Source organism: Melopsittacus undulatus, chromosome 22 (genome assembly GCF_012275295.1).
Source record: "Melopsittacus undulatus isolate bMelUnd1 chromosome 22, bMelUnd1.mat.Z, whole genome shotgun sequence".
NCBI lineage: Eukaryota > Metazoa > Chordata > Aves > Psittaciformes > Psittaculidae > Melopsittacus > Melopsittacus undulatus.
This window is the reverse complement of record NC_047548.1, coordinates 989416-1011076: the sequence shown is the minus strand read 5'-3', so window position 1 is coordinate 1011076 and position 21661 is coordinate 989416. Positions and strand designations below refer to the sequence as shown.

The 21661-nt window shown below is 56.2% G+C and overlaps 2 protein-coding genes and 2 long non-coding RNA genes across 4 annotated transcripts; all 4 read right to left on the bottom strand.

Moving 5' to 3' along the window:
• Positions 1 to 475: 475 nt before the first annotated feature.
• Positions 476 to 3254, bottom strand: LOC117437497 (hydrocephalus-inducing protein-like). The gene is made up of 5 exons (XM_034071871.1): positions 3126 to 3254; positions 2718 to 2868; positions 2241 to 2471; positions 1400 to 1624; positions 476 to 934 (listed from the first exon to the last, which is right to left on the bottom strand). The coding sequence occupies exons 2-5, from the start codon at positions 2847 to 2849 to the stop codon at positions 476 to 478; spliced, it is 1047 nt and encodes a 348-aa protein (XP_033927762.1). The 5' UTR covers positions 2850 to 2868; positions 3126 to 3254.
• A 2933-nt stretch (positions 3255 to 6187) lies between these two features.
• Positions 6188 to 7164, bottom strand: LOC117437450 (uncharacterized). Its single transcript, XR_004550453.1, has 3 exons — positions 7101 to 7164; positions 6777 to 6935; positions 6188 to 6207 (listed from the first exon to the last, which is right to left on the bottom strand). It is a non-coding gene; the product is annotated as an uncharacterized lncRNA (long non-coding RNA).
• Positions 7165 to 8964: 1800 nt separating this feature from the next.
• Positions 8965 to 11258, bottom strand: LOC117437496 (hydrocephalus-inducing protein homolog). Its single transcript, XM_034071870.1, has 5 exons — positions 11149 to 11258; positions 10224 to 10360; positions 9248 to 9375; positions 9084 to 9160; positions 8965 to 8971 (listed from the first exon to the last, which is right to left on the bottom strand). The coding sequence occupies exons 1-5, from the start codon at positions 11256 to 11258 to the stop codon at positions 8965 to 8967; spliced, it is 459 nt and encodes a 152-aa protein (XP_033927761.1).
• A 3974-nt stretch (positions 11259 to 15232) lies between these two features.
• On the bottom strand, positions 15233 to 21431 carry LOC117437449 (uncharacterized). The gene is made up of 3 exons (XR_004550452.1): positions 21326 to 21431; positions 16358 to 16457; positions 15233 to 15276 (listed from the first exon to the last, which is right to left on the bottom strand). It is a non-coding gene; the product is annotated as an uncharacterized lncRNA (long non-coding RNA).
• Between the last annotated feature and the right edge of the window lie 230 nt (positions 21432 to 21661).

Sequence of the window (21661 nt, the reverse complement as noted above, 5' to 3'; positions counted from 1 at the left end):
TTCTCCCTGCAGCCTGTAGCTGTGCTTGGGATTGCCCTGACCCAGGGGCAGGAGCTGCACTCGGCTTTGCTGAACTTCAGGAGGTTGGTCTCCTCTCCAGCATGTCCAGGTCCCTCTGGATGCCATCCCTTCCCTCCAGCACGCTGACTGCACCACACAGCTCGGTGTCGTCAGCAAACTTGCTGAGGGTGCTCGATCCCACTGTCTGTGTCACCGACAAAGATGTTGAACAGGGTCTGCCCCAACACTGACCCCTGAGAGACACCATTCCTCACTGGTCTCCAGTTGGACATAGAGCCACTGACCGCAGCTCTCTGCGTGCAGTCATCCAGCCAATTCCTTGTCCACCGGGTGTCCATCCAGCAAATTCACGTCTCTCCCATTTAGAGACAAGGACGTCGTGTGGGAGGATGTTAAATGACATTTATTTGCTCCAGAGAGCACGAACGTGGCAGGAAGGGCTGGGGGCAGCTGCTCACTTGCGGGGGGAGGGCAGGCCCCGGAGGTGGTAGATCCAGGAGCCCCCAGGGCAGGAGACCACCAGCCTGCTGGTGACAGGAGCCGGGCCGCCCGCGAAGGAGACGGTGATGCTGGTGCTGCTCTTGGCGCGCAGCACCTCGGGGGCCCTGACGGTGAAGCCCGGGTGCTTCACTGCGTATTGGAACGCCGTGGCCTTCCAGAAGACGTTCCTGAAGGAGATGGAGGTGGTGCCGCCGGCTGGGATGAGGAAGGGGCCCTGGGCTTCAGGGGGCAGCGCAAGGCCGATGAGTGGGATGCAGTACTGCCCGCCCAATGCAGAGCTGAGCTGCAGCGTGGCCTTGGCTTCGCCCAGGTGGCAGGGCTCAAAGGTCACTTCCACGCTCAGGTCCGAGCCCCCAGCACTGGCGGGTGCCGCACTGATGGATTTTGCCGTCTGGAAGTCGGCACAGTCGGTCTGTGCAGGGGAGACAAGAGACCATAGGGGGTGGGTCACAACAGCAGAGCCAGCACCTCGGGAAGAACACGATGGTCCCCTGGCCCTGGCCTGGCCCACCCACACCACACTCCTGGTGAGTGCCTGCGGTGAATGGGCACGAGAACTGTGCAAATGTGCCCAGCAGGGACAACCCTGCACCCAAGCCCCAAGACGCCCGACTGCCAGACCTGGGCTGCAAGGGGGAAGCAAGCCCAGGCACCGTGGCGCCTGTAGAAGCAGCTCCAGCCAGGGCAGCAGACACGGGCCCGCAAGGGAGGACAGTGCAGCTGGTGACAAGCCCACACCAGTGGGAAGACCCCTGGGCTCACATGGCCACCCTGGCTCTGCTACGCCAAGCCAGAGGCACTTGGAGCCCTTGGTGGAGAGGGCTGGTGCTGGCCAGAGGAGCTGCCTCCCAGCCAGAGCCCCGGCAGCCGCGCTCACCTGTACGAGGTACTCGGTCTTCTGCTGGGCAAAATGCCGTATTTTGGTGGTGATGGTCTGATGGGAGCCCAGCCTGGTGCGGAAATACACGGGCTTCTCTGGCCTGCTCCAGGTGGCTTTCAGCTGCAGCGTGTAAAACAGAGAGCCCAAGTCGCTGCTCTGGAGCACCAGCTGCCCGCTGCTCTCACCCGTTTGCAGGGGCTGATACTCCAAGACAAGATCCGCCTGGGAGGAAGGAAGGAAAAAGCCACTTTGTCAGGCAGAGGCAGGGAACACGTGTGCCTGACAAGGGGCAGCTGGTCCCTGCTGTGCTCAGGCAGTGCCGGAAGGCTGGGCTGCCTTCCCTGCTCTGACTCCCCTCTCTCGGGCACAGCCTTGCTCCTTCTGGGGGATGGTTCACTTAGGGACAGATCCCAACAGCTCACAGCCCTCCAGCACGATGCCAGAAGCTTCCCACCATAAAAAGCCCCTGTGCTCCCCCAGGGCACACACCACTTCCTGTCAATCCAGGCTGCAGACAACCTGGCCATGGGCTGAGGCTTGTCCTGCAGCCACTCACAGCTGGAAGCACCACACTAAATGAGGGGCACGTGGCACAAGGACCTGCCACGTGAGGCCCACTTGCAGCGTGTTCCAGGGGGCAGCAGGGCAGGCTCCACCAGCACAGGATGATGCCCACTGGGGATATTCTCGCACACTGCTCCCTCTCTAGATCATCGGCAGGGAGCTGCCACCACGGAAGGAAGCCCCACATGGCTCCTTTCAGGCATCACCCTTCAAGAGCATCCCCTCCAGCCAGGAGCAGGGAGAGCAGAGGGAGCCGGAGGAGCTTTGCCCCTACCTTCGACTGTGCAGGGACAGTAAAGTGCTGGGGAACGCTGACGTCGGGCACTTTGCAGTTGATGTCAAACGTCACCGGGACAGGCAGAGGGTTGTCCACCTTGACGCTGGAGGACACTCTCTGCCGAACAGCGGTGCTCATTTGAACAGTGCCCATGGGTCCTGAAGCCACCACCTTGAAAGTCACCATGTGGAACAAGTACTCTCCGGTTGTCTCATTGAGGAAGGTCACCTAAATCAGACAGAAAGGGAAGGGCTGCTCATTCCACACATGAAAACAGTCCCAAAAGAGCCCACTGAGCTCAGCGCCCTGCTTCCAGGAATGGCTGTGAGCACCCACCGAGGAAGAGCACAAGACCACAGAAAGCACATGCGGTATTTCATAGGACCTGTGCACGTGGAGGTATGAAGAGGCATGTAGCTTCTCGGTGAGCCAACAGCTCCTTGAAGGGCCCTGCAGACCAGTGTCCTCACTTACCTTTGCCCTGAAGACTCCTTCTTTGTAGGAGAGGAAGGTGAGCTGGTAGTCCTTCTTCGCAGAGCTTGGCACGTCCATGTAGGAACACCCCTGCAGCACAGAACTGCTTTCCAGGTTCTCTGGTTTGAGCATGTCAATAACCACCAGGAACCTGTGGGTGAGAAGGACACAGTGAAGGTCAACACAAAGGACTCCCATAGGATACCCATCGTGTGGGGGTACAATACAGCCCCTCTCACCCTCAGTGCCTCAGGCACAGGGCACCAGCTCTCATCCCCCTTGGAGGAAAGCCCTCCAGGGTGCCTCTGCACAGGCAGAACGTGGGTATGGCCAGACACGGCCAAGGAGAGGGACAAGCTTTCAGGAAGGAGCTTCCAGGCACTTCCAGACTTCCTGGGCTGGACTCACCTCTGTGGTCTGTGCAGCCAGTTGGACACAGGGATGAGCTCCGTGTGGCACTTCCTGCATGGAACCTGCCGGGAAATGGCCCCTGAACACCTGGGGGCTTCAGCAGTTCCTTCCAGGTGGTAGCGTAAGCCTGTCCCATCCGGCAGGGGGAAGAAGATGGAGCCCTACAGACAACGAATAGGACAAGTCAGCTCTGGAGCACCCCTGGCCAGCCCCATGCCTCAGGCTCTCACTGCAGCAACTTCCAGCACGCCCAGCTGGCAGAGCTCTGCCTGCAGCCCTGTCCCGTGCAGGAGGAGGCACCAGCATCGCACCTGCTCAGAGCTGGTTGTGAGTGGGTGCATGGCCCACAGGACATGGCACAGCTACAGGACACAGAGGCAGCATCTCTGGGCAAAGCAAGGAGACACGGGCCCTGCGGCAGAGCTGCTCTGCACATCCCAACACTCCCTTACTGGCCACACTCACCTGGGCACATCCCTGCCAGCCTGTGCTCATGCAGGGACAGCCCTGGGCAGGGGGTGCCCGTCCCTCATGAGCTCCATTGCCTCAGTCCTGCTGGCCTTAGCCCCAACAGCACTGCCCAGACAGCAGCCTCTAAGCTGGCACAACAGGGGCCCACCAGCCGTGGGCCATGGAAAGCTCATATCCATGATCATTCTGGGTGCCCGTGGATCCCAGACACCTGCCTCTGCCATCTCCTCTGCCTCCACAGCAGCTGAAAGCTGCAAGACTCCTCACGCAGGCTCTACATTAAAGACATGCTGAGCACGTGCAACCCTAAGGGCACAGATCTGCTGAGCACCCTGGAGACAGAGACCAGAAATCTCTGACCTCATTTCTGGCCTACTGTAAGGTCAGCTGGAGCGGGACAAGGACCCGGCAGCTCCAGCACCCCAGAGCCCTTCTGAACTGACCCCTTATGGCACAGAAACCATTGCAGAGGGGCCAGTCACCCCCATGTGCCCAGCCTGAGACCTGCAGGAAGGGCTCCTCCCACAGCTCCTGCATGACTGTCAAGAGATCTCTCTCGTTTCCCACTTGCCTGTTCACGGCCAGGAGGGCACTGAGAAACTGCAGGGCAGCTTTGCCCTTCTTGCTCCCTGCAAGCTGCACAAGGACAGGCACAAGTGGTTGTGCCCAGGGCTCGGAGAGCCTGTGCAGCCGTGCGCTGAGCGTGGGGGTCTCTGAGCCCCCTGGGCTGCCACAAGCAGCCACCAGGAGCTGCGCAGAACAAACTTCATTTCTTGGCCTTCAGAAAGCCTGGCTCTTTAGGTCAGCTGCTCCAACACGTTTGGTGGTCAGGCCCGAGTTCCCATCTGCCCTTTGCCTGTGCCTGGCCCCCAGCCACCACAAAACCCAGCTTCCAACAGAGGGCACAGGACACCTTCAGCTTGGACAGGACCTCTGAAGGTCATCTCGGCCAACCTCCTGCCCAAAGCAGGGTGAGCTACAAGGGTCATGCCACGAGGGTCAGCACACGCTGGCACAGCTCACGTACCTGGTGCTTCTTGTTCTCAGAGCTCATGGTTAGGGGTCTGTAGGTGACCTGGTAGACCTTTTCTTTTTGCCTGGCCTCCAGATGGATAAATTCAGGCCCTTTCCAGTATTTCCCCTCAATGATGGGCTGCAGGGTCCAGGCCTCGCTGCTCGGGTTGGACAGGAGGATGGTCTGGCTCTGCCTCTCACGCACATTGCAGCTGAAAGTCAGCGTCTGTAACAGAGGAGCACAGAGGCTGCTGGGTCGTACCCACAACCCTTCCCACTCTTCTCACGCTGGCTCTGCACCAGGACCTGGAGCACAGGGAGCAGCTTTTCCTTGTCACATGCAAAAATTACGCTTTGGCCATAGCTTTTGGAGTAAATCAAGCTGGTTGCTCTTGAAGAAGGGAGCAGAACAAGCCTTTCACATGCTGGGTGAAACGGGGAGTCCTGAAAGGAAACTCCTGTGCAAGGACAAGATCTGCAGCCACACAGCCCCTTCCTTCGTGGGCAGGAGGAAGAGGAGCTCCACGCTCTCTTTGGGAGCAAGAGCCAACAGCTCCCAGGCTGCCCCATCCCAGGGACTGGATGCAGATGCCTTGCCCCTTCCTACTGCTGAATGCCCTCCCCTGGCCCACCAGGGGGGAGAAGTGTGGCTGCAGGTGCAGTGCTGGGATACATGGCACGGGTGCTGCAGTGGAAGCCAGGACAGCTGAGCTGCTCACTGGAGGAGCAGCACCTTGAACAGGGGAGAAAGGCAATGACAGGGCTCAGGAATTCTGGCAATCCTGCCCAGCAGTTTCTCTCTGGGATACCCCAGCACCAGTGAGTCTGTGCTCACAAGTGTCCTTCAGTTCCTGCCCTGGGAGAGATGTGGTGCAGATGCTGGGGTCCAGGGGCCCATCCTGTCCCTGCTGCGTTACCTCTTTGGGGCCAGGGGCCTCCACGCAGGATCCTGCCAGCGTAAGCCGCAGCGCCTCACTGCCCTGGATGAAGCACCGCAGCCCCTCGTACTGGACAGCCTGGCTCAGCTTCGAGGGGCGGAAGGTCACAACCAAGGGGACATCCATCCCTGGGCTGATGTAACCCTTTGTGGGGCTGATGGAAAAGTCTGGCTTGAAGCTCTCCACGTCCCACATAAACCTTGCCGAGGAAAGCACAAGGACAGGAAAGAAGGATTAGCCACGGGGAGCTGTGAAGGCAGTGTAAGCCTCAGTGTGAGGCTCCAAGTCTCTTGTGGGCTTTCCCACCACATCTCAGGCCTGACCCTGAGCCACCTGGCAATAAGGCTTCAGGCTGGGCAGGACCTACTGCTTTACCTGACTCTCGTGTCGCCCGCGTTCCGCATGACGACGCGCCGGCTCGTGTAGCTCTGCTGCACCACGGCTCCAAAGCTGAGCTGGTCCTGGTCCAGGCTCACGAGGCTGCCCTGGCAGGAGCCCCGCACCACACAGAGGGAGCGCACCAGCCCGCGGCACTCCAGCAGCACTTCCCCGCTGAACGGCTGCATGCGGCGCTTCGGGGAGAAGGTCACCTCCACTTTGCAGGTGTCTCCTCTGCCCTTCAGCTTTAGATGCTTGCTGGGCTTCAAGCACAGAACCTACCCGAAGAAACGAGTGGAGACTATTTCATCTGGCAAGCGAGCTGTGGAGCCTCCCTCACCACACTCAGGGAAGAGGCTTCCAATTCCTCTTCTGTCCCCACCAGCACTGCCCCAGTCCCACTCATTCCCTCCTAGGCATTCCTAGGGAATACCAAAGGTGTTTTCTACCATGTGTCCACCTGGTCACGGTGAGGTCAACTCTGCCTTCTAAAGCTTTCACATACGTTCCAACAGAGCTGCAACTCTCCCTCTTTCAAGATTCACCTCCCTCACCTTTCCAGATCTAAAACACATGGCTGCATCCTGATGGATGTGTCTAAAACAGGCTAGAGGAATTGTGCTGCCTTCTCACTTCTGGCTCTCGGGGAGTCCTGGCACCCAGCTCAGCTGAAGCATTCGCACTGCAGGCATCTGCTGCCAGAGCAGTGCCAGCAGGGAGGACAGGGCAGGCACAGGCAGCCAGGGCAGCCCACACCTGAGTCATTACCTACTAGCTCCCACCCACAGCAGCTCAGCGCTCCCTGCAGGCACACCAAAGTGCTCTGCAGAGAAGGAACGGGCCTTACCCCAGCTTCCTGCAACTCTGGCACGGTGGACGTGACCCTCAGCTTAAAGGTGAGAGGGGCTGCACTCTTGTTGGCTACGGTGACCATCTTCTTCACCGTCTGTCCAATGCAGACGTTTCCCAGCTTCACCACCTTTCCTGGTGGATCCACAACGTCAACCTGAGGCGGTAGGGATTGATATCAAGCCAAAGGAAAGAAGGAGAAAAGGCTTTCTGCCACTCTCGTGGCAGAAACCCAAACCATGGGAGGCTGGGGAAGAGAGGAGGAAATGAGAAAACCATGCCGGTTGCCACCTGGAGTTTTAGCCTTTAGATTTCATCTCACCTTCATTTTTATGCCCCTTCCTTGGGCCTCAGCATTCAGCTTCTCTCCCGGGGCACACGGAGGCAGCAACAAGCTGTTGGGGCTGTTGTCATCCTTTGGTGTCCGTAGGGGCTGTGCACAGAGGGAAGAGAAACCATAGACAGGATGAGTTTCTTGACCTTCACCATGTGAGCAGGCTCCCCAGCCAAGCCATCCCCTCCCACATTCCTTCCCCCCAGGGGCAGGGATTATCCAAGTCCCTCTGCAGCCTTCCAGCAGAGCTGGCTAACCCTGGAAGGCCACCAGGATTTGCCCTGCGCACTGCCCCCGTCTCCCTGCACAAGCCTGGCCATGCTGGAGCGCTGGGAATCTACAGAGTGTGCACAGACCTTCCCCCTCACCTGCTCCTCAGCAAGGTGCTGCTGCTCAAACTGCACTGAGTAAACCTCACAGGGCTTCTTCACCACCACTGTCCCCTCTTCCCCATGGCTCTGGGGCAGCAGCGGTCCCAGCTCCAGCTCTGCGGGGATGGACTCCAGCCGTGGCTCCAGACCACGTCCCAAGACCGGCACCTGCAGGCGTTGGCTGCTCTGGCAAATCTGGATCTGCAGCTCGCCCCGGTAGCACTTCTGCAAAGAAGCAGCACAGAAAGCTCCTCCGTGAAGCCCCAGCTGACAGCACCTCCAAGTCAACTATCACCCAGGGTCAGGGGTCTTGTCAGCGCCTCCAAGCTGAACCCAAAACAGGTATTTACTTAGAGCAGGGGCTACAGCATCTGCATGGCTCTCAGGAACTGCAGCGAGTCCTGCTCTGGAGCATAACTGGACAGTTGGCTCCCAGGTGGATCTAAAATGGGCTCTCAGAGGTTTTCACCTGGGCATGGGGGAGCGCAACGCTCATGAGAAAGGTCTGCTTCCTCAGACACAGTCCTGGCACTGCAGCACCAGGCAAACATCAGCTGTGTGCAAGAGGCAGCTGAGCTCTCACTGGACACAAATAAGGATCATCTTCTCTGCTCAGTGCTTGCCTCTGGTCAAAGCCAGACACGAGACGCTGAAATCTCCATGAGCAATTGAGATCCCTGGGACTGTCCCCAGGCATGGAAGCACTTGTTTCCATCCTGTCACACGCTACCAGTTTCCAAGTCACGGTGGCCACATGCAAACTGCCTTTGGGAATGCTCCATCATTTAAGCTGACTCCCAAACTGCGTGGGAACGTGCAGGGGAAACTGAGGCACAGGAAGCTCCACGTGGAGGCAGAGCTCATCCCCCGCTCCCTGGGCTGGCCTCCCCTTACCACACTGCCCTGCCAGACCTCCTGGCGTGACACCCACCAATCTCACCTCTTCCGTGGGTGAAAAACGGACTTGGACATGGCACTGCTGTCCTGGAGCGAGGCTTCCAGCTGAGGGCAGCACCTCAAAGCCACAGGGCACAGACTTCATCTCCTCCAGCAGCTTCTGGTGCTCGCTCCCTGGCAGATGTTTGTCCACCTGCGCACACAAACCAGTGGCGTGAGGTCTCCTTGGTCTGTGAGGACAGACCCTCGGTTCCTGCAGTGCTCCAAGATGCTGGCACGGTGCAGGAAGCACCTTCATCCCACCCAGACGTGGCCACCACTGCCTAGAACTGGAGGGCAAACATGCTGGCAGGGCAGGCAGATGGGGAGGCAGTGTCCTCAGAGGAGGAGGAATGGGTGAAGACGGCAGAGAAGTGAAGCATCAGCTAGTGAACAGGCCCAGGTGAACCAGCCTTGCTCTGTACCCTCAAAAGCTTCCTCAAGCGAGCTGCAGCCCAAGTGCTCAGGCAGCCAGAGGGGCACAAAAGGCAAGAGTGGCAAAGAGAACCCAACTGAGAAGTTGTGTGTTACACGTTGTCTGTGCTTTACCTCCTGAACAGGATCAGTCATGCTGATGGACCATTTACAGGGGACCTGGAACGTGTTGTGGAGCTGGATGGTTTCTTCCTGGCACTGCCCACACTGGACAGCAGAGAACTCCAGCCTGTCCCTGGACACGCAGAGGGACAGCTCAGCCACCATGGCACGGAGGCGGACCTGGAATGTGGGGCCTCCTCTGACCTAGAGAAGGACAGAGCATCCGGTTGAGAGCCCACCCGATACTCGCTGCTGTGCCCAACCTGCTGCCTGCCCCAGAAGCTGGAGTACCTTGATGGGCAGGAGCACATCCACTTTTCCCAGGGGCAGGTTGGCACTTTGTGGGTCGAAGCACACTTCAAATGTCTTGCTCTCACAGGAGGGCAGGCGCTTCACACGCTCCAGGCACACGCTGAAGCCTGAACACAGCAAAATAAAGCAGCTGAGATATGCAAGCAACAGGAAATGGCTCAGAAGCACGGTAAGGCCACAGGGGTGTCCTGGCTGGCAGCTCTCTGAAAGACCCCTTTGCATCTTCAGAGAAGCTGCTCTTCTCCCTTTGGCACTGCCCAAAGCAAAAGGACTTTCACAGCCAGAATCCAGGGGTTACATAGTAAAAAGAAATCACATTGCTTGAGGAACTCCAGCAATTCCTTCATCAGGCGTCTCAGGGAAGGATGCATAGACCTCTCCAAAGGAGAATTGCCACCTAAGATACTAAATGCTGGGGTGTTCCCTGACAGCGGCTTAGAAGAGACGACTGGCCACCCCGCAGAGACAGCAGTCACCATGTGCTGGAGCTGCAGCCTTACCTCAAGACCTCTTTGGGAAGCCTGTTTCCATAGAGCAGAGGATCCCACAGGCCGGTCAATAAAGGCTGAGCAGAAGTGCTCTGGCACTATGAACTCTAAACAAAGCACTTCCGAACCACAGAGGGTCCATCTGTTTGCAACATAAACCCTCAGAGTGCACAAAGAAACTGGGATGATGCTCACGGGAGCCAAGAGCAGAAGATGCTGAGAGGCGATCAAGGGGATCAGCCCTTCTGGCCCCTGCAATCAGATTTTAGGGCAGCCACAGGCAGAGCAGGTCTCTGGGCACTGCTCGCCACAAGTCAGGCTCTTGAACAGGGCACCCAGCACGGGGGTACTAAGGAGGAAAAAGCTGTCCAAGGAAGTACTCAAATCTCCCCGTGACCAATGGCTTCAGCTGATGTGTCAGAGATAGCTCCTTCAAGCCCCTGTGAAGCCTCTCCACCATGGGTTACCTGTGTTATACAGGACATATCCATCGACACGGAAAGATGCAGGGAAGTGCCCAGTGTTGGTGATCTTCACCATGTGTGTGTGGATGTCACCAGGAACAACATAGCCAAGGTCCAGGATGTATTCGGGCAGCTCAGCTCTGAAAGGAGGAGTAAGGACACTCTGTAAACCCCAGCATGGCGTGGGCTGGAAAAGCAAATGGAGTGGATAATTCTGTATTCACTGCTCTGAAAGCTCAAGCCAAGCCCAGGAAACCCAAGGCCTGAGCACCCAGTAATAACACTTGGCTAAGTCATGGGGAGTGCAGGGCCTAGGATTTATCAGCCACCAATGGGATCTTCGAGTGACTTTAAAGTGGGTACTGGACACAGTTCCTATGCTGCAAAAAGCCATTGCAGACAAGTCCACTGCATCTCCACTGGTCTCAATCAAACTGCTAAACTGGTGTCCAGCCCAAGCCTGAAACTGCTTCAGGACCTTGTCATAGCATTTCCTTGCAGAGGCCTTTGCAGGCAATCCCACTTGGAAAAGTGCATAAGGGATCTGGACCATTCCCTGCTCTTCCTGCATAGTGGGGTCTGTTTCTTGGCACAAAGATGCCAGCTTTGAGATGCCCCTTTCAGAGCTGGTCAGCAGAGGTGGTGCCTGTGCTGTCTGCAAGGGTTTGCTCGTCTGCACCCCTCAGCTCTGAGAACAGAACCCAGCAGCTGTGGGGAGGGGAGCACCTCCAGAGCTCAGGGGAGCACTGTGCAAGCGAGGACACCGACCTGCCCACAGGGAGCACATCACAGCTCTCGGCATCAGGCCCCTTCTGAAGTCCTCAGCTGTTCCCAGCTCTGAGACACAAGGAGCTCTCAGGAGCAGGCCTGCACTGCTGGCTGTTACCCTCGGGGCCCCTGCACACAGGCTACAGGACTCCCTACTAACTTGAGAAGCCTCCGATGTACACGCTGGTGAAAGGCAGTGTCCTCCGGGGGACGGGAGCTGAGAGCTTTCTGCTGTTCCACAGCATGTTCCTCCATCAGCATCTCCTCCATCTGCATCTGCAGCTGAGCATCCCACTGAGGAAAGTAAAGACAGGGGCTGCTTAGCAAAGGTCCTTCCCAAGGCACAAGCTTGTCTCAGGTGGAGGATCCCACCCTCCTCTTGTTGAGAGAGGCAATGGAGTCATTCTGTCTCACTGCTCAGTGTCTGGGACACTTCCTGCTCTCTCAGGCAGGATCATAGCTCCAAAGAAATGAACTCCAGTGTCTCTTCCTGCCCAGTTATCAAAGCTGATCTGGACAGATGGACAGACAAGACAGAAACCTTCCAAAGCTCCAAGTATGTCCCTGCCCCCAGTTAGTGCCAAAGCAGCTTGGACAAAAGCTCTCCTGGAAAGGGAACCATGAGAGAGCTGGAGCCTCTCGGAGATCCAGAACACAGCACATCCTCAGGGTGCATTCAGCCTGCTGCTTTACACTCTGTAAAGCTGGCAGGGCTTGGCCAGTGAGCAACAAAACCCCCAGCACCGACCTGAATGTCCTTCAGAGCACCATAAACCCAACTGCTTGAGCACAGCCCTTAGCATCTCCTGGGGTAGTCAGGAGCTGGTGCATGTCCAGGAGGGACAACTCCCAGAGGTGGGCAGCCCATGGGGCACGCTGAGCTGACACAGTCTGTGGCCAGGGCTGTGCAGGGAGGCACCTAGTGCCAGCACAGCCCTGGGCACAGGGCCGTGGGGCGCAGGGGCTCCAGTGACACGCAGGAGGTTGGCACGTGTGGGACAGGGCAGCAGCTCTACTCACCATGGTGCCCGAGTCGTCCATGTGGGGCTCGGCTGCCACAGCCTCCCCCAGAGCAATGGCCTCGTCTCTCTGGCTGCCTTTGTCCAGCTTTTCTTGGGCCTTTTGGAGGATCTTCTCATATTTGGCGTTGCCTGAAAGCACAGAACACCACCAATAGCAGTGGGGCAGCACAAATCCCATGGAAGACGGGAAGCCCCATTCCCCCAACACGCAGACACAAACTGCTCCAGCAATGGAGAGAAAGGCGATCCTGCTGCTTCTCACCCCCAGCCGTCTTTCTTGCCACACAGGAGCATCTCAGCCCCACAATGTGATGCAAACCCAACCCTGTCAAAATCCCTGCCAGCCTCTCTTGCAGCTTCCCTGTGCTTTTCTGCCCAGCCCTCGTCTTCCCAGACCTCTGCCATACGCTGGCAAGCTGTGCAGGATGGTTCCTGCGGCAAAGCCACACGGGCTCGTCTGCCAGAGACCAAGGAAGCAACCAGAGGGCTGAGTTTGCCTGACAGCCCTGAAACCTCCAGGCCTGGCGCAGGTGCCCGTGAGCTGCCCTATGGGCATATGGCATGGGGGAAAGCCAGGTGACCTTCCTGGTGAGCAGACAGGCAGTGCTCACCTTTGATGTTCCTGGGCAGGTCCAAGTGGATCCTGGGAAAGGTCCCTTCTCCTTTCAGGCAGATTTTTGCTGGCTCCAGGTGACCCACTTGGATCTGGAAAGCCCTGCAGAAGACTCCAGGCACTCCTGGCAGGTAATAGACTTTCAGCCCTTGCTGCTTGCCAGGTTCAATGTAACCCTGCGGGGCACAGAATACAGAGGGAGGTAGTGTACCAAAGAGGACTCAGTGGAGGGATGGCTCACACGACAGACACGCTGAGGACACAAGACAGCTTCTCATACATAAGGAAACATCAGACATCACCACCTCCAGCTTTCTTGTACCCAAATGCCCGAGTCCCCTACACCAAGATGCAGTATGTCCTTCAGAGGCCTCGCAAGGCTGCCCTCTGCTCAGCATGAGCACAGCTCTTCTGCTGACAGGGTTTACCCTCTGCTAGCCAGAGCCAGGCACAACAAACCAAAGCTCTTTCACCAGCTGCTCTGGAAGAGCACCGAAGGGCCTGCACTTCCAGCAGGGCCAGCAGCTCCTGGCAGCAGCTTGCAGGAGAGGACATCAGTGTGTCATCCCTCAGGCAGACAAGCACTGAGGAAGGTGGAAGCCACTTGGCCCTTTGCTTCCCCTTCCCATTGCGGAAGGGCACCAAGGCAGGAATACTGCTCCAGCTCTAAGACACCCAGGCAGGATGACAACTGGGATGGAGTGATGCTCCAGTGATGGCACAACCAGAGAGCTCAGCACTCAGCTCCAAAGACCTCCCGCAACCATCGTGCCTCCCACTGCTGGTTGCTGTAGGACAGCAGAGCCAGCAGTGGCCAAGGCCAGTCAGGGGCTCCATTAGGATTGTGCTCGATGCACCTCCTCTGCCTCTGCAGCAATCGCTCACAGCCCTGTCTCTCCTGCCTGGTTTTGGACGGGGGTTGTGTGCTCATTCCCCCTATTTTCCCCCAAAACTCTCTCCTGGGCAGCCTGACACAGGCCGGGTGAAGCCCTTGTGCTACTCACCATGCTGGGCACGACCAGGGGCACGCCAGGCAGAGGGCTGGCTGCAGTGCCTGTGCCGGGGCTCAGCACCACAAAGGCAAATCCCAGCTTCCCCCTGTTCTGCAGGGTCACTGCTGCTTCCGAGACTTTGTTAAACACCTGAGGAGAGGACAGAAGAGCAGGAAGTTACAGGCACACGTCTGCTGCTCACAATTTCATTCCTCTTCCATTGGGTCGAAAGCAAAGGAACACAGCCCAGAAGCAGGGAGCGCACAGGAGAGATGGGCACTGGGCTCTCTGGGTTAACCCAGACAACCCGCAACTGCAGGGTACCTCTGAGCCCTACACAGGGACAGGTATTTGTGGCAGAGGTGCAATTACAACCATGGAAAGATCAGGAAGAAACCAAGGAGGGGACACAAGCCCTCTGCACTTGAAGGTGTCACCCAACAGCGAGCTGAAACACAGGAGGAGGCACTGAGGCATTTCAGGAGAAAAGGTTCCTGCACACAAGTATTTGTGGGCAAAATACAAGCCAAAAGGGAGACAAACAGGGCAACACACACACAGCCAATAGCTGGAAACAGCTGTGGGGTTGTAACTGGAAAGAAGTACAGTGAGGGTTATTCTGGGACATTCTATCCAGCTACAGTGACTGGAAGCCCAAGTCAGCTGCCTCCTTGGCCGATGAATCAGGAGCATTAAAAGAGAGCACCTCCTTGCACCTCTGGCTTTAGGAGCCCATCAGCTCATGGACGTCTGAGGGACACATCCCTCTGGAGATCACCACTGGGATCCTGCCTGCCCCAGGAGGCAGTGGTAGTTCCCTCCAAGAGGATGGATTCCCAGCTTTGGGCTGGGCTGGAGATGGCCATTAAACACCAGCTTGGAGCTATCACCCAAACGCTGGACTTCCGAGCCACAGAGCCAGCAGAGCAGCTGGGAAGGGGGGAGAGCCCTCGACCCGGGGGGGCAGCAGCCCACCGGTCATGGCTGGAGACAAGGAGCTCTGACAAGAGCAGCGTGCGGTACCTGCAGCCCGCAGTCGATCTCGGTGGTGTCCAGGAGGTAGCTGATGCCTGAGGCCTCCCCACGCAGAGCCACCTCGTAGCAGGAGTCCAGAGCTCTCTCCGGATACACCACGCTGAAGGGAGCCTCAGGAACTCCTCTGTTGAGCAGGAGAACCTGCAGCAGCAGCAAGAAAGCAACATGGAAATACATGAAGAATCCTCTTTACTTACTGAAGCCTCACTTCTTTTCTACTTTAGCAATTAACATCTGTAAAAGGCAGAAGATGCTGAGCGCTGCTGCCAAATACAACAGGACAAGTTCTGCCTCAGGGCTTCTTCATGCAAAGCAGGGATAACTTCACACAAACAGAGCCACTCTGGCCTTATTCCCCTGACACAGAGCACTCCACTTGACCTGCAGTGGCAAGGACCTGCTCAGCACCACCAACTTGATTCAGACCCATCCCACACCTCCACCAGGCTCACTGCTGCCCACGAGCCATCCGGATCCACCCCATGCCCTGCCACCCGTCCTGCTCACCCCGTAGCTGTGGCTTGAGCCAACAAACACCTTCCTGACGCTCAGCTGGTCGCAGCTGAGTTCCACCTGGGGCCTGACGCCTTCCCCGCTGATGCACAGGGGCAGCCTGGTCTCACAGCCTGTGGAGGGAAATCTCTGTGAGCGCAATTCCTTCTGCTACCCGGCACTTTCCAGGTTGTCTCAGTGCTGCTGCCGGTCCCTGGCCTGCATGGAACCACCTCCAGATGCTCCAGGAGAAGATACGGGACCCATCTCGTCCCTCAGGAGATCAGCCTTGGGGCTGGTTTCTCATTTCTAACCAACCCCCTGGGATGGTGTCTCAGAGAACCACAGAATGGTTTGCGTTGGAAAGGACCTCAAGATCATCCACTTCCAACCCCTTGCCATGGACAGGGACACCTTCCACTAGACCAGGCTGCTCCAAGTCCCATCCAGCCTGAACTTGAACATTGCCAGGGACGGAGCAACTTCCTTGGGCAGCCTGTTCCAGTGCCTCACCACTCTCACAGCAAACAATTCCTTCTGGATATCTAAACTAAATCTCCCCTGTTTAAGCTCAAACCCATCACCCCTTGTCTCATCCCTCCAGCCCTGGAAAACCAGCCCTCTCACTGAGCAGATCACATCAGCCAGACATGTACTGCTAACGTGCACATCCCTTGGTGCAAAGGCAACCGACACCTCAAGGCTTACAGCCAAACTCCAGGGTGGCTTCTTTCCCTTAGATTTGCTAGAGATGACAGAGCACAAGATCTTCAGTCTGAAAGCTGCTCTCAGCCACTGAAGCCTGAATCCTGGCTCAAATTTTGGACGAGATCTCACTGCCATCCCATTCTACTCTGCACACAAGGCGAGCAGCACCAGGAGGAGGAGAGAGCCACGCAACCAAGACTCATCTTGGAGGTAAATGGTCTACAGGCTCCTGGTGCTCCTTCATTAAAGCTGTGTGTGTTGCAAATGCTGGCAAACCCATGGCAGGAAAGCTTATTCCTTCACTGCTTTGTCTCTTCTGGGGTCAGGAAGCCAGAGCCAGGCACCCTGAGACCTGGCCTCGGACAGGAGACCACCGGGAACCGCAGGGACAGCAGCATGTGCCAGCACTGTCCTCTTGAGCCCTCCAGAGCTACATGAGATCCCAGTGGGCTGGAAGAGTGTTTGTACCTCCTCGGTGGGAACAGGAGCAGGAGGAAGGAGCTGTACCTGAGATGTCACAGTAGGCTGCCTCTTGGTAGACTCTGGCTTCTTTGGGCTTAAAGATCACATTGATTTCAAGTGAAGAATTTGGCAAGATATCTCCCTCCTGAAACAGAAATGACAGCAAACCATTTATCTTCAAACAGCACATTCTGTTGCCACTACAGCCCTGTAAGCCTTTATTTAGAGCATCAGCAAAGAGCAAGGAGCAAGCAACACTTGTCAACAGAATTTAGAGGAGAGCTTGGAAGCAGCTGCAGAAACACCTTCCAAAGTCCCTCGCCTTTACTGGCACCCGGAAGGGGCTTTTGTTACCCTCAGAAGAGACTGAGCTCTGGCTCAGGGATTTAAGTCTGGGCCACGCTACCAGTTTCTGCAACTGTCTGCTGCTTCCTCAGGGTCTTCTCTCTCTGCTGCTCTCCCACAGGATCCTGGCACTGGTGCTCAGGCCCAGGAAGCCTTGTCACACATTTCAGCAGGCACCCCTGGTTTCTATAGGCTCTCACTTCCTCCAACTGCCTGAAGCAAAGGCACCTCGTACAGCCCTTCAGCCCCTAGCATTACAAATACACTTGACGTAAGTAGCTACACCTCTGGCAACCGTAATAACGCTCTACAGGAATTCAATATTGAGTTGACGGAAGCAGATAAAAAGAACAGAGTCATTTTTCTATCAGCACAGGCAGGCTCTGATTCCGCTCTGCTCTTGGCTATTCTCAGGAATTTGTCCAGAAGAGCCTTGAACTGACTGGAGCCTCCAGCACTCCTGCAGCATCAGTATTTACTAGCTACGGTTCTGCCACTGACACAGCACTGACAGCTTAGAGGACAGCCCCACAAAAATTAAAGAGCTACAACATGGGAAGTTATTGGCCTGCAGCTGCAAGTAGTTCCCTGATGCACAACCTGCTCTGAGTCAGGACAACACGGGCAAGGACAGGCAGAGAAGAACCCTTTCAAACACCAACCGCCAGTAACTGCAAAAGTCTGAAAGAGTAAAGTCACTTGGATTCTTCTCAAAACCTGCACAAAGTCCCCATGTGGGACAGGAGACACTGCCCATGACACAAAGCCCTTGCTGCCCCAGCCTCCTCCCATTCCTGCATCCCCATTCCTCTAGCCAGGGCAGCTGGAGCTGGCTCAGTGCCTCAAGGCATCTGTCTGACTCTGCAGTTGATCCCGGCCCCAGATAACCCAAACTCAACATCACAACCCTGAGCTGCCACTGCACCAAAAAGTACAGCTTCAGCAAGAACCTGGAGAACACTACAAAGGTGCATCTCAAACACTGAGGAGTGCAAAGGAGAGCCCGGCAGGGTTACTGTGAGTGCCCAAGGCCCTGGGGGCATGATTTGCTCCATACCGAGACCACACTGACTGCTGGCATCATTCTGTACACACTCTTTAACTAGTGCAGGAGGGAGCTTAGAGCTTTGGGCACGTGCCATTGCTTCCTTTACAAGCTAATCAGAGGAGGGTGCAGCACACACCCTCTTGCCAGGGATGATGCCTTGCTGGCCACCAAGCACCACAAAGCCATCCAGTGAGGCACCACGATCCTCACAAGGGACACATCTCCATACATCCAAGGTGCTGCTGGGTCCCAAGGCACAGCCAGATTAGACCTCTCTAAGGCACCTGAGGAACAAGCTTATGGGCTAGCACTAAAGCCTCTCCTTTTCTAGGGATCAGCATAGCTCTCAGGAACAATCCTGATACAGCACCCCCACTGGAGCCTTGCATTCATAGCCTCCATCCCAAGAGAACTGACCCAGCACTTAACAGGCTCAGGTCTCCTGAGCTCCTGACAGGAAATCACCATCCAGCCGGATTCAGTGTATTGGCATGGAAACTTTTGGCAGTCTCTCCACAGAGACATTCCCTGGATCGGCAGGGAAGCTGTAAGCCAGAGCGTTTAACTCTGATGATGGAAGGCCAGGAGACATCATCAGTTACACTTTATCCTACTATTCCATGGCCAAACCACATTCTTGAAAGACAGACCTATACTGGGAAACCCTTTGGCACTTCTCCCTTCATTACTGCTCTAGGGCAGACCACAAAAGCAGAACACTATTTCTCTCGGGAAATTACAATAGGCTGTTGAAGAGGTTCTTCACATGCCTGCTACTCCCCAGCAAAAAGAACTGCTGGATAAAAGGATGTGCTTCATCCCCCACCCTTGCACACTGGTGACACATGTGGATGAGCCTCGGGACACCTCAGGAGCCAGCGCTCTGCCCACGAGAGCAGGTTCTCTAGAGGATGGCAGCTGAGCAGAGTATAGAGAACTACCATGGATGCTACCCAGGACAGCAATAAAGCTCTGCAGTGCTCTCAACAGGACACTGCAACACTCCTGGCTTCACGGCAGGCTCCGGCTGTGACGACAGGTGCCCTAAACACAGACGGTGGCTGCAGGTGATACAGCACAAACCCCTCAGCTCTCGGACCCTGGCTTTGCTGCACCAGAAAGCAATGGCACCCAGGAGAGGATGGCACACCACGACTCACAGCTACACAAGTGATCCCTGGGCGAGAGCCAACGCTAATTACACACAGATCCTATTGCTCCTTCCTCAGCCCCTAAATGGTGACAATCTGTGAGACCCCCCCCAGGCTGCCGAAGAAGAAGCTGGCCTTCAACAGCTGCCCACCACCAGCTGGGGCTGCCCAAGCCACTTGCTTTGCTTTGCAGAGGTGGAAGGTGAGCCACGGAAACCAAGCTAGTGCTCACAGCAAACAATACCCAAAGACAGAGCTGGCAGAGGCAGCACCATCATGACATCCAGAGAGCATCCTCTTAGTTCAGGGCACTCAGGAGAAAGGCAGTGCCAAAGCCAACATCTGCCTCTATCCACAAATGACTCAACTCTCAGCCCCCACTGGAAATGGGGCCTCTGCCAAAACCTGAAGGGCTCTGCAGGATCCTCTTGTTTGGATGGGGACCAGCTTGGCTCCCAGCTCAGCTGGACATTTGCAGGAACAAACAACACCACTACCTGCTGGCCCAGCCTCTGGATCAACAACAGCAGCACTTCCATATCCTGCACAACAGCTCCTTCCCCACGGGCCTGGAAGCTGCTCCAAATGTTCCCCCTCACATGGCAAGTCCCAAAGCACTGCCTCCTCTGTCCTGGTCTGATCTGCAGCCAGTACTTAACCCTAGACATGCTGAAGTGACCTGCTGCAGCTTCTGCAGACAGCAACACCTGAAATACAGGCAGCTGATGCTCCACTTAGCAAAGCTGCTGCACAAGCCCTGCAAAGCCATCCTGCCCACAAAGCACTTCCAACACCACTGTCCCTCCACCAGCTTCCTAACCTCTGCAAGCAATCACTTCCTCCAGTCACTTGTCACCAGGGGTTGATGATTTCTAGAGGGTGCTCCCACAAACCACAGGCAATTGGTGCCAACAAGAGAGCAGCTGCTTCTGGCCAGGATGTCCAAGGCAGCAAGGTCCCACCTCTGGGGGGGCCTCCCCAGCACATTCAAGAGCAGTGCAAGAAGGGGGTTGGTCCAAGCTCAAAGTTACAGGGCCATCGACAGACAACACAGTCTGGAAGTCAGTGGCAGGGGATCTGCACATTCTACATGTGTAAAAGAGGGGAAAATACTGTCAGTTGGAGTAAAGACACACACATGTCAGGGGGAATGCAGACACCAGCAAGACTCTCCATGGGAAAAGGACTGTTCCATAAAGAATGGAATTCATGGAAATCAAGAGACTGATAACGCTGCACAAGACAGCAGGGGAGAGACTCCTGTAGGAGCCTGCTTTGATTCAGCCCTACAGCAAACCATGTAACAGGAACACGGCCATTTAGGAAAGGTTTCCACTCACAGCTTGGGGCCAAGCTACACTTCACGTCTCTGCATCATCACATCTTGATGTGGACAGGACTCAGCCACAATTCCAGACCTCCCCTTAATGTACCTCAGGAGCTCAAGAGCAGCTTAAGCTCATTGTGGAGACACAGTGACTGGAATGAAGCAGGAGCCCTGGGGCACACTCCAGAACCAGCTCTCACACACCACAGGATGCTCTGAAGGCTCAGCTCAGCAGCTCCCACTCTCCCCAATATCCCTGCTGCTCTGACACAGTCTCTTGCTCACATCGTGCTGCTGCCAGCTACAGTGCTGTGAGACCGCACTTGTGCTGGCACTGGTGGCTCTCAGCCTTACATGTGCTGCAGGAGCAAGCAAGAAGAGAACAGCAGCCCCTTCCTCAAAAACAAAATCAAAACATAAACTAGTTTCACCCACTGGAAAAGAAAGAAGAGGTTGGGATTATTCCAGGCTTCACTCCAAGATGAGAAGGGATGTTGCACTGCTCAGACAGCAGCCATTCTTCAGCTCAGACCATGTGAATACCCACAGCAACGGCTCTGGCTGATTGAAGGACATGGGGGTTTTGCTTGCATCACCAGGAAAGTGAGCAGTTTTCTCTAACTATCTGCAGTAGAACTCAAAAAGCTTGTTTAAACCTGCCAGCCTCGTGTCCAGGCTCACAGACGGCACTGGAAGGGACACTCAGATGTGGTATACATCCAGGTTTTAGGAATGGATTGCTGTCCCCCCGATTAAACTTGGGCTCAATTTGGACTCCTTTCCACAGGAGATCATTTCATTCTGCAGGTCAGGATGTGAACTAACAGTCCACCAGTGGCCTTTCTTCACCCCCATGCGCTACGTGGAAATGTGTCCTTACAGAGAGTAACTGATACCTCTGAACACTGTGAGGACACTCATGAAGTGCCCTTGAGTCACAGGCCTTGCAGCAGAGCCCAGCCTGGGGTCGGCTCTTGCTGCTGCTCAGAAATGCTTTCTGCAACAAGCGCCCCCAGCCTCACCAGAAACCTGATGTCTCCTCTCTTGGCACATGGAGCAGCTGACGTGGGATCTGCCAAGGGACCTCATTCAGAGAGGAGAAGGACGAGGAGCAGGAAGGAAGGTTCTCAGCCATCACTTACCATGGGCACAATGGTGAAAATATCACTGCAGAAAGGCGTGGAGTCTCCCTGCACCTCTGTCCCCTGGCTCTGGGAGGTGCAGATGGGAAGGGAAGGGTGTTCTCTGAGAGGGGGGACCACCCCGTGCTCCTTAGGAACATCAACCAGCTTGTCCTCTTCCTGCCTCTGCAGCCTGTGCCATGGGAGAGACGAACCAAGGAGATCATTGAAGAAGCAGCAGATTTGCAGAGCCTGTCGTGTCCGTGCACGAGCAGCCAAGCACTTGGTGAGGAAGAGCAGCAGCTCAGCATGGGGCTGACCCTGAGACACAGGCTCCCCCATGGATCCCATTATTCC